Raw genomic sequence first — 15,005 nt, forward strand, 5'->3', positions numbered from 1 at the left:
CCATCTTGCTGATGGAGAGAATGGATCCAGATGGTATTATATTGGTAGTCACTGCATTGCTGCATACAGCATAATTCCAGTGTAACAATATTGCAATGTAACAGATTTTGTTGCAATGTAACATATACTGCTGTCACCAGTGGCGGCTGGTGGTCTTTTAAATAGAGGCACACAACATTTCTGCAGTCGGATCCCCTCCCAAGGACTTTAAAATGGCATTTTTTGGTCACTTTTAGACTGAAAATGTACAGAAAATGATACACATACACAAAATAATGAATCCCACGTGTTTCCTGGGATCGAACTCACAATGCATGATCACATGTTGTTGTTGTGTAGTGCAATGCTTTACCAATTGAGCTATGCAAAACCTCAAATATGATGAAAAATGCTTTAAAATGAAAGTGTCCTGCTGTCAATAGGAGGAAAACTTTAGAAAACGCTCCTGTGCGTCGTACCTAATTAATTAAAATATTGTCGATAGGGGCGCAACTTTAGTAAACGCTCATATGGGTCGTATTTCAAGGAAGTGACAAACGACCTATATAGGCGTATTGGTTTGGAGGACATGTTGCATCTCTACCAGGTTGCCAAGTTTTCACAACAAAAGCAGCCCAATTGTTACTCTAAACTAGCCCAATTGCGTTTTGGGGGGTCCCCCAGGGGATAAAATCCCTGCAAAAAATTTTTTCCTGGGGCTATATATCACATTATTGGGGTCGCTTCAACCAGCTGACATCAAAACCTCAGACTTGACAACACTGATCTCTACTCTCCGTACGTGGTTGTCCCATAACATCTCATCAGATTTATCACATTTTGGGAAGAGTGCGGTGGTTACACTTACAGAGGTAGAATTACAAACAATAAATACAAAAGCTGAGACATGAACTGCATAACTGGGAATTTTATTAACATTACATTACATTACATTTTCACCTCAATTTTTTGGGAAGGCTGTGCCTACCTTGCCTCCCCTGATGATCCATCACAGAACTTGCCTGCAACACATTCACTGTCAGTTACGCCAAATCTCATTGAAAATTACTGATTTTGGAAGCTTTGTTGCTCAAAAATTGTATGTGAGCACTCGTAAGTCATTCCTATGTAGTCTCATGGAGACTTTTGACTTAGGTCATAAGGTCTGGACCTTTTCGCTGATCCTTCTGGTCAAGAGCCACCCACTTGTACTGTCTGGCTAACATCTTGAGTAAACAACCATAATGTGACGCCTAAGGCTGGTCTATACCAGATATTGACTACAGTGTCTGAACAAACATGCAAACAAGACTGTCTTGATTTTTACTGTCTGTTTTATCCAAGTATATTGTAAATGTCCGGTTCAAACGTTCAGTGTGTGTGTGTTTGTTTATATATGGAAGCGTCACATTTATATGACCAGATTCCTCGGTTTGACCTCGATTGCTTTTGTTTGAGATAATCTGCACCAGGCACATGCACATTTGCATGGGATAGACTTTTAGTGACCTTTAACTTCAAAATTGTTTGTGAGAGAGAGAGAGAGAGAGAGAGAGAGAGAGAGAGAGAGAGAGAGAGAGAGAGAGAGAGAGAGAGAGAGAGAGAGAGAGAGAGAGAGAGAGAGAGAGAGAGAGAGAGAGAGAGAGAGAGAGAGAGAGAGAGAGAGAGAGAGAGAGAGAGAGAGAGAGAGAGAGAGAGAGAGAGAGAGAGAGAGAGAGAGAGAGAGAGGAGAGAGAGAGAGAGAGAGAGAGAGAGAGAGAGAGAGAGAGAGAGAGAGAGAGAGAGAGAATTCATCAAAAAATCCATTTGTTTTCTTTTGGTGTTTGAAAATCTGAATTGGACAGAGTTTAGTTTTTCCTGGCTGATAAACAGATATTTGTTCTTTTGTGCTATTGTGCAGGCGTGTATAATTTTCCTGCATAATTTATCCCTTCATAATTTACCTTTTAGTGAATCAACAGAAATATATAATAAATACACTCCTGTAAAATGTAACTGTATCAACCAAATGTTGAAACAGGTGACACTGATCTAATTACTCACATATATGGTTCATACAAACCACCAAACATATGAGTTTGATTCATTTATAGCACAAATAGAGGTTCATAAATCATGATATCTCAGGTCTCTCAGTTTTCTGAACTTTTCAAGTGTGTGTGCGTGTGGTCCTGGACCAAATGTAGTAATACCAGTAAAGTCTGACCTTAAGGAAACAACTCAAGGTTTGACCTTGAGGAGGAAACAAGCTTATAAATCATGTGTTTGTGTGTGTGTGTGTGTGTGTACAATCAACTGTAGGAATGTGTCCTCTTTTAGATGAAAGCAATCTTTCTGAGAAATAGCTGTTTTAGCTATTATTTTAATCAAGAGAAGCAGGCACGAGAAAACCACAAACTTTTATTCATAAACAAGTCACACTTGTTCCTGATTCTGATTATATGAGTAATTTTCCTTCTATTTATGAACTGGCTGTTTGAATCAAAATTCTAAACAGATTGATTGAACCTGCAACGTTGTACTGACAATTCACAGGCTCATAAAGACATAATCAGTTGCAGACAAAAACATCATTATTTATGCTGTAGCCGGAGGAGATGTATGCGTCAATGCATCTGTGTGTGCTATTTTGCTAGCCTCTGCAAAACCTGTTTATGTCTATTGAATTAAGTCTAGTTCCGCATGAGCCATGGTTAGGAACTGAGACCTGAATGATTTTCATGAATCTGGGTTCAGTTAATGGTTCTTGAAGGTCTGTCTATGTGGGCAAAACTGCTGATTCCTGTGTACTTGTCTATAGTGCCATCGGAAAAACAAATTATCATTCACACATTCGCATATGATTCTTAAGATTTTGTTCTTAAAATAAGTTGATCAAAAAAAGTTTTTGGTTACCAACTCATTCACTAAATTATTACTGAACCATGACATGAACATATATCTAGGGATGAATGAACGTTCAGTTGCTTCACTGAAGATTATTGTATTATGTAGAGTAGAGTTATACCTGCATTCAATTAATTGTTCAGGTCGATGTCCATAATATCATATCCATTAAAAATTTAAATTTGAATGTCTGCTGAGGAAAGCAATAGTTTCCCTTAGATTTTAAAGGTGTGATGAACTGGCTTTTTTAAATATATATATATATATATATATATATATATATATATATATATATATATATATATATATATATATATATATATATATATATATATATATATATATATATATATATATATATATATATATATATATATATATATATATATATATACTGTTGTCTGAGGTCAACTTATGACGTTTCTGTGTTTTTTACTATCAAAAAGATCATATTGAATTGTTAGATAGGTGTACCACACTGGAGACTTGGAAGTAAACGCCTACGGCTAGGATTGGATAAGATATGCATATTTAATGAGCTTCCAGCTCCCCTGTCAGTACATGTGGGAATTGTTTAGAAAGCGCGTAGGGAAATGGAAACCGGAATGATTCGTCTCACAAGGCTGGCAAAAACAAAAACAGTGTTTTTGTTCTCATCCACCCGCGATTGATTGGAATGTTATTTTTTATTACTTGGCCCGCCCAATCCCAGTGGATTTAAGCACAATGTTATTTAACTATATTTAAAATAGCTCATCTGAAATACACAAAGCCCTGGGATTTTGGGCTTTACTACCCTGGCCCATACATGTCTGAGTCTGATCCCGAATAGAAATGGACCAACAACACCACCACAAATAAAGGATTCTTCAGCCTTGGACAGAACCTCACTCCGTAGATTTTGACTGCTGTCACTACTTATTGCGTTTAATTTACCCCATCACAAACAACTATTATGGGATCACATTTAAAACAACCCAAACACATATAGAATGCTGCGTTAAACAATTTCGTAAGGGGAATAAATGATAATGAGTCAACTCCATGGTGGATTCCAAGTGATCAAGGGTTATGTCATTCCAGTTGAGTCCATTGCAAAGCTTTGGCCATTAGTGGGCACTCATACAAACGAGTGAAGGGCATGATAAAAACCAACTGGAATGCAGCATAACTCTTTAACCCGATTCTGATCAAAATATAATATAAATAGAGACTTACATTGTGTTTTTAGTATATTATATATTCCAGTGTGTGATTTGCTTTAAATCAAGAGCTCTGTCGTCTGTGTGTGGCTGCACGCTATCAATTACTGATCGCAAGCTGCATTCATGTACAGACACAGTACATTTTGCGTTGTTTCCACGTCAGGAAGGATAATGTTTGATTTGTCATGTGTGCTTTGTTGTTTAGTAATCGTAGGTTTTATGCAGTCAAAGCGGTTGATTTATGAGGGTTTTTTTGGTGTCTCTGTGTGTTCCTGTTTTGGTATCTTGACTCAGCTAAAATGAAAATCTCTTTTGCCTGGATATAGCAAATGATGACACAATTAATGATGTTTAATAAGATAAATGGCGTATATGCTTAATTTTACAAGTGTGTGATTAAGCGCTGTATCATACAAATAAATAGTTTCAAAATATCATATATTGTGATTTCTGGGTTGTTGTTTTTTTTAGATTATGTCGCTCAGTGGACCTACGCACCTACAATTACAATTTCAGACCCCTCCATGATTTCCAAGTGGGAGAACTTGGGAGAACTATATATATATTTTACATTATATAGTTATTAGTATTTTTCTTACACAAATCTATTGTTCAACTTTAAAGACATTGATGGCCAATTACTGTCATTTTCATTTTCTGGGGTTTTTGAAGTGTCAGCTTTTAGGTTATTTTGTTTGGTTGGAGTTTGTAAATGTTCAATGTGTTTTCCCTTGAAGAACATTTTGCAATATTTTGTCATTTCCGTTGGTCTGTTACCGCGTACATTACAAAATTATACTCCTTACATATAAAGCTCTAAACAATTTGGCACCTGATTATCTTTCGGACCTTCTTCATCTGTATACTCCTGTTCGTTCTCTGAGATCATCTAAGGCAGAACTATTGGCTGTTCCAAATTTCAAGCTGAGCTCTTTTGGTGTTAGGGCTTTTAGTCGTGCAGCTCCCAAGTTATGGAACTCTCTACCATTAATCATTTGACAGTCGGATTCAATTTCCCAATTTAAAGTTCAGATAAAAACACATCTGTTTAGATTAGCTTTTAATGATATGATTGATTGATTGATTGATTGATTGATTGATTGATTGATTCATGTGTAAGTTGTGTTTTGTTTGCTTTATATTTTATTATATCTTATATCTTGTCTGTACGGTGTCCTTGAGTGTCCTGAAAGGCGCCTTTAAATAAAAGGTATTATTATTATTATTTCAAAGTTTGACTTAAAATATATTTTCAATTTGAAAGGTAGCAATAAAACCACAAGGGGAAAAGCAATTTATTCCTCTGAGATTTTTTCTGAGCTCATAACAACCCCTAAACCTTAGTCATAACAACCTCTGCATAACCCCCAAAAGCAACCCGATCACACATACATAGACATGACTTTTTGCTTTGTCTTTGCAGGTTTGATGGTGTTTTTGCCCAGTGATTGTGCGCTTTGCATCAGTGCGGTTCTTTCAGATGGCTCATCATAATTATTACACTTTTTATTTTGGCTGAAAAACAACCTGTCTACAACCACAGTCAAATTAAACAGAACAACTGATATCTTCTGCAGTAGAGCGAGAGAGAGAGAGATCCGGTAATTACATTAATGATATTTTATGATCTGGTTAACCAAATAATATTTAAGCTAAACTTGTGTTGTTGATGCAGAGATGATTTTTGGCTGTCAACAACAAGATTCTGGTCAGTTAGGAAATAGATGTGCGTCAGAGAAAGTCATGATAACATTTAGTTGTATGTAGAGTAAAGCAGCTTGTGCGATATGCCTGAAGCACACAAATATTTGCTAAATACAGTCATATTTATAAGCGTATATTGTATGTGCTGTGTACAAGGGTATGTTGGGTTGTATGGTTGTTATCTTCAATCAAAGCTGTAGTGGACACACCATAATTAACCTGGGAATTTGCACAAGGATGAGATGGCAATAGGTTGGATAATTTGCAAGCAGCAGATGTGGTCAGACAGTTGCATACCTCCACAGTCCACACATGAAAACAAGTCATGGTCAGGCTCTGGCTCTAAGGCGGAATTTAATTGTCAAGACAAACACTGGACACCACTACATTAGTTTTTTGGCATCTTCATGCTTTATGACCGCAGAAATACCTGATCTAGCAAATTATGGTAAGATGAAAAGGAGAGAAAAACAGTGGACAGAAAACAAAATAGCTGAGCTTCAGTCACCATGACTGAATATCTGTAGTTGGCTACACACACTATGTATATGAAGGCCACATTAAAACCCTCTTAGGAACATTTTACCATGCCATCCTGGACTCACACATTCAATATTAAATAATAAAAAATCGATCATACATGACACAAAATCTCATCCCAGCACTTTTGATGAATGGCTACACTATTTTTAAATAATTTCATCAGAACATCAACATTTGTAAGATTTAGTCAGTCAAAGCAATTTTGAGGTTAATTGATGTAATTTTGTGTCTCTGGAAAATATTGTTTTAAGACACTGAACTATTATGAATATCAACGTTTTTTTGCATCTAATTGGTAATGAGGGATTTGTGGACATATTTTTAAATTTGTGGAGTAAAAGTTATAGTTTTTATTTTGAAGTAAAAAGATAATATTAGACCACTGGGCTAAGATGGGCAATCACAAGGACCTGCTTCCAAACCTTCAGCCTGTGATCAGACCCTTTGTTTCTACGGGCAGAGGTCGCCCTAGACCAAGTGTCCAGGCATGCTGTGTTCTCCCGGATGCATCTGCCACTGGCTGAGGGGCCATGTACAACGTCCGCCGGCTGCAGATAATCCTGTTTTCTCATGTCCAAGGCTGTCCCCCTGCTGCCGCCTCCGCTCCTGCTAAGCCCCAGCAGGAGCCTCAACCTGGACCGCCCAGCCCTGTAGTTGTTAGCAGTACGTCCAGCACTATGGCCGCTGCATACATCAATCGCCAAGGTGGTCCGCACTCCAGTTGCATGTCACAACCCACCTGCCATCTACTCCTGTGGAGACAGAAGCATCTGAGGTCGCTTCAAGACACTCGCATACCGTGCCGGCTCAATCATGCAGCTGATGAGCTCTCACGACAGCAAGTGCTCCCGGGAGAGTGGAGACTACATCTCCAGGTGTTCCAGCTGATTTTGAGGCGCTTCAGGGCCGCACAGGTAAAACTGTTTGCAACCCCAGACACGTCACATTGCCAGTTGTTCTATTCCCTGAATGGGGGGACCCTCGGCACGGATGCCCTGGCACACAGATGGCCCCGGGATCTACGCAAATATGCATTTCCCCCAGAGAGCCTTCTTGCACAGACATTGTGCAAAGTCAGGGAGGACGAGAAGCAGGTCTTGTTATGCACCCTATTGGCCCAACCGGCCCAATCCTCTGAGGAAGGACATGCTTTCTCAGAGACGGAGCACCCATGGTATGTATGGTGGTTTTTAAATGGATCCCAATATGTCTTTACGGCGACATAACATTGAACATGACTTTTGGAGGGACCAGAGACGTCCCGTCGCCTCAGTTGCTGCACCACCGCTGGGGGCTGAGTCACGTCTCGTACGTCAATGGGCATTAATGTTCTGAGTATACTCAAAGATGCTTGGGCCTCCCTGAAGTGATCCCAATACATCTGTGACATCAACTTAGCATCAGGGAACGAGGGTTACGTACCGAGACGATTTGTGAACATTAATGTTTTTAGATTTGAGGAGTAAAAGTTATAGTTTTTATAGTAAAAAGATAAAATTAGACCCTTGGGGTAAGATGGGTCACCTTAATTGGCACAGAAGGCCATCATTTTACAAGTGTTACTTTTTTACAAATGAATAATTATTGTAATTAATTGGGTTATTATTCAGTATTTATATTAATTTCATTTCAGACATCTTTGCTTTCTTCTAAACCTATAGGCTAGTTGAGTTAAATAATTTACTTTGCATTCATAGTAGGCTATTGCTATTATGGCATATCTTCAATAAAACATGGGCAATAAAATATGTACATATTCATAAGCCTATAAGAATAGTTATGTTGTTACTGCCATTCATTCAAATATTATCAACTAAATTGTGAAAATACAATTTTAAATAGAATATTTGATTTAGTATTTTGCCTTATTTACTGACATGCATATATGCACGTTATAGTAATTAGCCTAAACAAAAATAAATCTTCCGATCTATTCGCTGTAAAGCCTATAGCTATATAAATATAGCCTTTATATACAAAGCTGCCCGTAGCCTCGTTAGAACAGCCTGGGTGTGCTTGCCACAAATGACTAACTAGTTATGCGCTCGCTTTCTCTCTCTCTCTCTCTCTCTCTCTCTCTCTCTCTCTCTCTCTCTCTCTCTCTCTCTCTCTCTCTCTCTCTCTCTCTCTCTCTCTCTCTCTCTCTCTCTCTCTCTCTCTCTCTCTCGAACTGAACGGTCTCGTGTCTCCCAGTCACAACACAGTCAGCGCGCGCTGCTCCTCAACACATCCATCCATCCGGTCTGCTCCTTGTCAAAACACTTGGATACATGCAGTTATAGAAGACTTCACAGATTTCGTTCGCAGTTTTCTTCTCTCATCATTAACTTTGAGGGTGAGTTCGTTTTGCATTCATTTGTTGGAAAGGACTTAAAAGGAAATTATAAACATGCAGCGAAACACGTACCAATTTAGACGGAGACAGTTAAATACAATAGGCTAAATACTACACGAGTAGCCTAGTATTTAGCCTATTGTATTAAGTAAAAATATTATTTAGTCAGTACTCAGTGCTATTCACTAATAGTTGAGCTGCAACCTAACACTTTTTGACGTTTACATACAGTTTGTGTAAATCCACTTAGGGATCAGAGTATTATTTTTTCCCCACATTAATTTTTCTAGTTATATTTTCTAGTTACATTCAATTATTTGTTAGTGCAATTATTATTTTCTAGTACATTTAATACAGTGTTTACCTCATGATTTAGCCTACCCCAAAAGATGAAGATTAAAATGTTATAATAGGGCTATAATGACATTGTAACGCGTGTGACAACATGGTCAATCTTTTTTTCTATATAGTGGAGATATGGCAAATACACCAAATTTTGTCATGGCTAGCATGTGTGGAAGTATTTAAGTGTGTTACAACTATCCCCATCATGCTCACCGTAAATGAATATCAGTGATTCTCTTAACCCTCTCTCACTATTCACTGAATTAGCAATAACAATTCAGCAATAACACAACACAAGCCTTGTCTACTCTGCATTATTCATGTTTAATTCAGCAACAATATGACTAATTCTCTGTTCTTTTAGGTTGTGGCTTAATTAGTAGACACAGAATAAATTTAAACATTTAAACTTCCCCACTGGCACCCCTGAATTCTAAGTACAGAATTTAGAACATCTTCAGAAAAAAAATGCAAATTAACCAATTTATGTATACAGTTATTGAACAACAAAAAGGCTGATTGTTTGCAGTTTCTTATTCACAATAGTGGAGACGAGAGCTATGTTCAGAAACATAACAAACTCAAAGCTTACAAAGCAATTGGCAAATATCTTGAAATCCCTGTTTCAACAATTCATAATCAAGACGTTTCAGTCACAAAACTGTTAAGGCACTTCCAGGATGTGGCGCCAAGAAGATGGGAAGCGAGGGAAGGCTGCAAAGGTTGGTGCAGACTAAGCACGACATCTAAAGAGCTTTAGGCTAACCTAAAGTTATGTGGAGAGCTGGTTTCAGCCAGTGCCCTACACACCGCTGTACACTGAGCCAAGTAGGGCTCCATGAGCAAAGACCAAGAAGAACGCCACTATTGAAGAAAAAGACAATACTAACAATCTTTCATAGATAAGCCACAGTCTTTCTGGGATAATGTTCTATGGACAGATGAAACCAAAGTAGAGCTCTTTAGAAATGCGGTGCATTCGTTTGTTTACAGATGGCCAAATGAAGCCCTGGTGTGGGAGCGAATTTTGTTGAGTCACAATTGACTCCATCAAAGGAATGATGAAATCAGAAGATTACCATTAAGCATTTTAAAATTAAATGTGTTAAACAGTGCCAAAAGAAAAACTAGATTTGAGCAGGAGGTTTTGGGTCTTTCAGCAGGACAACGGCCCAAAGCATACATCCACCAGCACCAAAGAACAGCTGAAAAAGCCAGACCTAAATCCCATTGTAAAACTTTAGAGAGACCAGGGTGCCTTTGCAAAAAGTACTCCTGTAAACTTAAAGAGCTTGAGTGCGTAGAAATTGAAAATACCAGTAGACAGGTGCAAGAAACTTCTGTATGGCTACAAGAAACATTTAGAGAGGCTGTCATTGTAGCTAAAGGTTCTGCAACCAAATACTTTAGTAAATAACCTACAGTATATTGCCCAAGCTTTGGGATGCCTGCCCTTATATGCAGATTAACTTTAATGACATCCCTTTCTTAATCCGTAAGATTTAATATGGAGTTGGCCCACCCTTTGTAGCTACAGCTATAACAGCTTCAACTCTTCTGGGAAGGCTTTTCACAAGGTATAGGAGTGTGTTTATGTTTATTATGTTTTTTGACCATTCTTCTAGAAGCACATTTGTGAGGTCAGGCACTGATGTTGGATGAGAAGGTCTGGCTCGCAGTCTCTGCTCTAATTCATCCCAAAGGTGTACTATCGGGGTGAGGTCTGGACTCTGTGCAGGACAGTCAAGTTCCTCCACAGGCCAGTCAACTCGCTCATCCATTGGAGTCGCAGCGTTTTTTCATCTGAGATGCTTTGGTCGTAATGATTTGGAATAGCCATGGCAGTAAAATGTTACTAGTATCTAATTTTAAAGAATATTTCTGAATATAAAAATGCAGTAACCAGCAATATTAACTTCTCTATTGTTGTTTAGTCGTTGTACAAGGATGATGGTTGGTAGTATTTGTCTTGCCCCTCCTCCACTGTGACAAGCACTGTTTTCAACTCTCAGCTACAGAAAATACAAACAAAAACAGGGCAAACAAACTCATGAAATATTATTACATAGTGTTATCAAAATGCAGTGTCGTCAGTTTGCCTAAAAGAACACAAAACCATTTACACGCGGTAGGGAGCAGGTGTACATTTCTTTCGTACCAACTAACGTTTTGATAATATGAACATTTTCACAGACCCAAAAGTTCTTTCTGAGGGGGAAATCTTTACCCGCAACTTCAATTAGACTGGTTCCTGCAGTCGAAACACATAGAGCACCACCCCCAAAGTCCTTAGTTCCTGGGGAAAGTTCCTGCGGTGGAAATGTGGCTAATGACATCCTTCTTAAAGCACCATCTGGAGTATTTTATTGCTGGCTTCGCACACTATTTGCCTTTAATCAGCTTAATCCTTTTCTCTTCCAGAGAGATCATTTAAACTGCATTACAGTTAGATAAAATGCAGTTCAACTACCTATTATTTCTATCCTCATTTACACATTTGGGTGGTGCTTTTATCCATAGAGACATTCAATATATACATTTATGGTAAGTAATGCCTTGCATTACTTTTTCCTCACCTGACCTGTCTCAGCCTCAGATGTCACGTCCACGGACTGTTGGAAGAAGAACGCTGTTGTATTTACAAATGTGACAATGAGCGCTTACCAGGATCAACTAAACGCTCGACTTCAAAAGTATGTGAAGTTCACAGTTCCATTGCATAAAGTTCTTGAATTAATACTTTTTTGATGCACGCCGGTCTGTTATTGCAGGGACATCGACTTAACATTTTCACAACCCTAAACATGACGCGGAACAAAACGAACTGTGTTTACATGTCAATCAGGCGGCATCTGGGCGGTCCTTGACCAATGAAAGCCGGGATAGAGTACAGACCTTCTGACCTCAGTCTGAAACATGGGCTGGGCTTGCTTGATTTTTTAATAATAATAAAAAAAGGGTTACTTTTGCCAAATGTAAAGGCCTTTTCACACCAATAGTGAAATGAATAAGCCCCAGGCTGAAATAAATGCAAATTCAAACCTGTAAAATTCAGAGCGTAGTTGAAAAAATAAATAAATAAAACCTTTCAGCAGCTCTACTATTCTGGAATGAAGAATAGGATGCAGGAGAAGAAAGTTCAACACTTACTTCAGCAATAAAAGTGTTAAAAGAATGAAACACAAATGTGATGTTTATCTAAACCCATTTTTGCTTAGTTAGGTTGAAGTCGATCATTGAAGGTCAGCAGCAAACACATTGATTGATAAAGTGAGATTAAATACATTAAGTATCTTTGTGTAATTAATTAAATATATGTATTGTAGGTTTTTGTAATATTCTGAGATTGCATTTTACTTTTTTATTTTATTTTGAGTAAATACTTAACCTGTTTTAATTTGCAAGTGAGAAGAGTAAATTCCTGCTCATATTTAGTCTACCATAATTTTTAAACTCGATGCATTTCTCTCAACATGTGGACAGGAGATCTGTCAGTCAATAAATGTTTCCATTTATTGACTGACAGATCTAACATGTAATGTAACATCTAATGTAACTTGTGTTACTTATTTTAAAAAGTAACTGATATTTTTTTTGACAATTTAGAAGTAGTGCATTACTAGTCACTTGAAAAAAGTAATCTGATTTGTTTGTAATGTGTTACTTTCAACACTGCCATTTCTTATGACACCGTCTTCACATAATGGCTATGTTTATCTAATTGGCTCCTGAACTCTTGTCTCTTTACCTTTAGGTAGAGCAAAATGACAGGCCTTCCATCTTTGTTGTTCAGTCTGACTGCTTTGGCTGTATCTTTGGTCTCCACTGGTGCTTCTACCACAAACTATGAAGATGACTGCCACTTGACACAGATTAAAGTCCCAGTGATCCTGGACGAAAGCACAGTGCGGCTTCAAAGCCCAGAATTCACTGCCGACGACATAAGCGAGCCAGGAGTGATGTGTGGGATTGAGTGCCAACGAAAGCTGCCAGAACCGGGGCCTGCTGAACTGGAACGACTACTGTCTTATGAAACAATCTATGAGAATGGAACACGCATCTTCACCAAAGTAACACTGCAAGGGGACACTGAATTAAGAAACACATCCTCTTCCGTTGTCTGCAAGACAGGACACCTTACACGGAGAAAACGGCATGTTTACGGCATGGACGGGCGCTTTGTGATCACAGATAAACACTTCACCACCAATTACCCATTTTCTGCCTCAGTCAAGCTCTCTACGGGTTGCTCAGGAATCTTGGTTTCTCCAAGACATGTACTGACTTCCGCCCACTGTGTCCATGATGGACAAGTCTATTTGAAAGGGACCAAGAGGCTCCGAGTTGGTATCATGAAGCTTCGCTCCAAACGCAGGGGCGGGCGCCAAAGAGGAGGCAGGAGGGGAGGAGAAAAGAAAAGAGGAAGTGAAGATGTAGCCACTGAAGGAGAACACAAGCAGAAAAGGAAGAACCGCTTTAGGCGAGACACAGACTCCAGACAACCAGTGTTCCGGTGGACACGTGTCAAACTTACTCAAGTGCCAACAGGTTGGATGAGGAGAGCAGGCAAGGAGGTCTCAGCTGACTACGATTACGCGCTTCTGGAGCTCAAACGGCCCCACAAGATGAAGTTCATGGAGTTAGGTGTCATTCCGGTAGTCAAGGACATCCCAGCTGGAAGAATCCATTTCTCTGGTTTTGATAATGACCAATTAGGGAAAGTGGTCTACCGCTTCTGTTCAGTTTTAGAGGAATCGAACGACCTAATGTACCAGTACTGTGACGCGCAGAAGGGATCGAGTGGAGCCGGGGTGTACGTAAGGCTACGCGATCACGCAGGAAAAGGGAAGTGGAAGAGGAAGGTAATTGGTGTGTTCTCTGGACACCAGTGGGTGGATGTCGATGGGATACAGAAGGACTATAATGTGGCAGTCAGAATAACACCCAACAAGTATGCCCAGATATGCCACTGGATCCATGGAGATGCTACTCAATGTAAACTGGCCTGAAAATTGAATTTACAATTTTTTTTGTAAGTACCTAAATTTATTACATCCAACTTGCCAATAGCCACTTTTCCACTTTCGGGCCTGTGTGAGTCAGGGCTAACAACATGCCGGGCAAGGCCAATAGGCTCAGACCTCAAGCATTGAGTCCAAAATTACGCTGTTTTCATTGTCAGGCCAGTAGCCCTGTGGCACTACCCAACAAACTGCCCTTAACAAGCCCTACATAGACCGTTACATCACCTCACCATTACACCAGCTGACACAAAATTAGCTCATTTTCAAAATGAACAGGACAGAAGTGACCATTTGGTCTTTACTTCAGATTACAGAATTGATGGCTTTGCTCAGGATCACTCCTCAAGCCTCAGTTGGTCTACTTTGGAACAAGATATTTGGCAGGTCAAAAAAACCCTGGCCATTGGCCCCAATGCAGCCCCCGGAAGGGACAGTGAAAATGCGACTTGCCTTAGCATGCTATCTTTTAGCCCAACAGTGGAAACACGGCTACTAAGTCCTCCAGACTGCTGGGACGGTCTTGATGCAACTTTATAACTGGTCATATCTGTGACCGAACGGAAAGTCAGTGGCGAGTAGTTGTGTAGCACAAATGGAGCTTTTTTTCTCCACAAAATGAATTTGGATGCTGTATATTTATTTCTGTTTTTGTTGCCAACATTTGAGACTTTGCAACATCATGTTCAGGCCATGTTTATGCTTTAAATGCCAACATCATCATCTGAGGCCAAGTAGTTAACTACTGAAAAAAGCAAAACAACTTGACATTCAGTATGATTCCTGTTTAAGTTCTTGAAGTTTCCCCAAATGTGTAACTCAGTTGCATGTTTTCTAAAGAAAAGTGGATGGTGATTCATGCTATCGCTGAGAAAATTAAGATGTGTGAATAACAGCTTAAAAGTTTGAGAATAAAGTGATGTAAATATATGATCTACACCAGGGTGTCAAACTCAGTTTAGCTCCAACTCTGTTCAAACACACATA

The 15,005-nt window shown here is 39.0% G+C and overlaps 1 protein-coding gene across 1 annotated transcript; it reads left to right on the plus strand.

Moving 5' to 3' along the window:
- The first annotated feature begins 8,520 nt into the window (after positions 1–8,520).
- Positions 8,521–14,853, plus strand: LOC137078939 (inactive serine protease 35). The gene is made up of 2 exons (XM_067446790.1): positions 8,521–8,652; positions 12,752–14,853. The coding sequence occupies exon 2, from the start codon at positions 12,762–12,764 to the stop codon at positions 14,004–14,006; it is 1,245 nt and encodes a 414-aa protein (XP_067302891.1). The 5' UTR covers positions 8,521–8,652; positions 12,752–12,761; the 3' UTR covers positions 14,007–14,853.
- The last annotated feature ends 152 nt before the right edge of the window (positions 14,854–15,005 follow it).

This window comes from Pseudorasbora parva, chromosome 6 (assembly GCF_024679245.1).
Source record: "Pseudorasbora parva isolate DD20220531a chromosome 6, ASM2467924v1, whole genome shotgun sequence".
Classification (NCBI taxonomy): domain Eukaryota; kingdom Metazoa; phylum Chordata; class Actinopteri; order Cypriniformes; family Gobionidae; genus Pseudorasbora; species Pseudorasbora parva.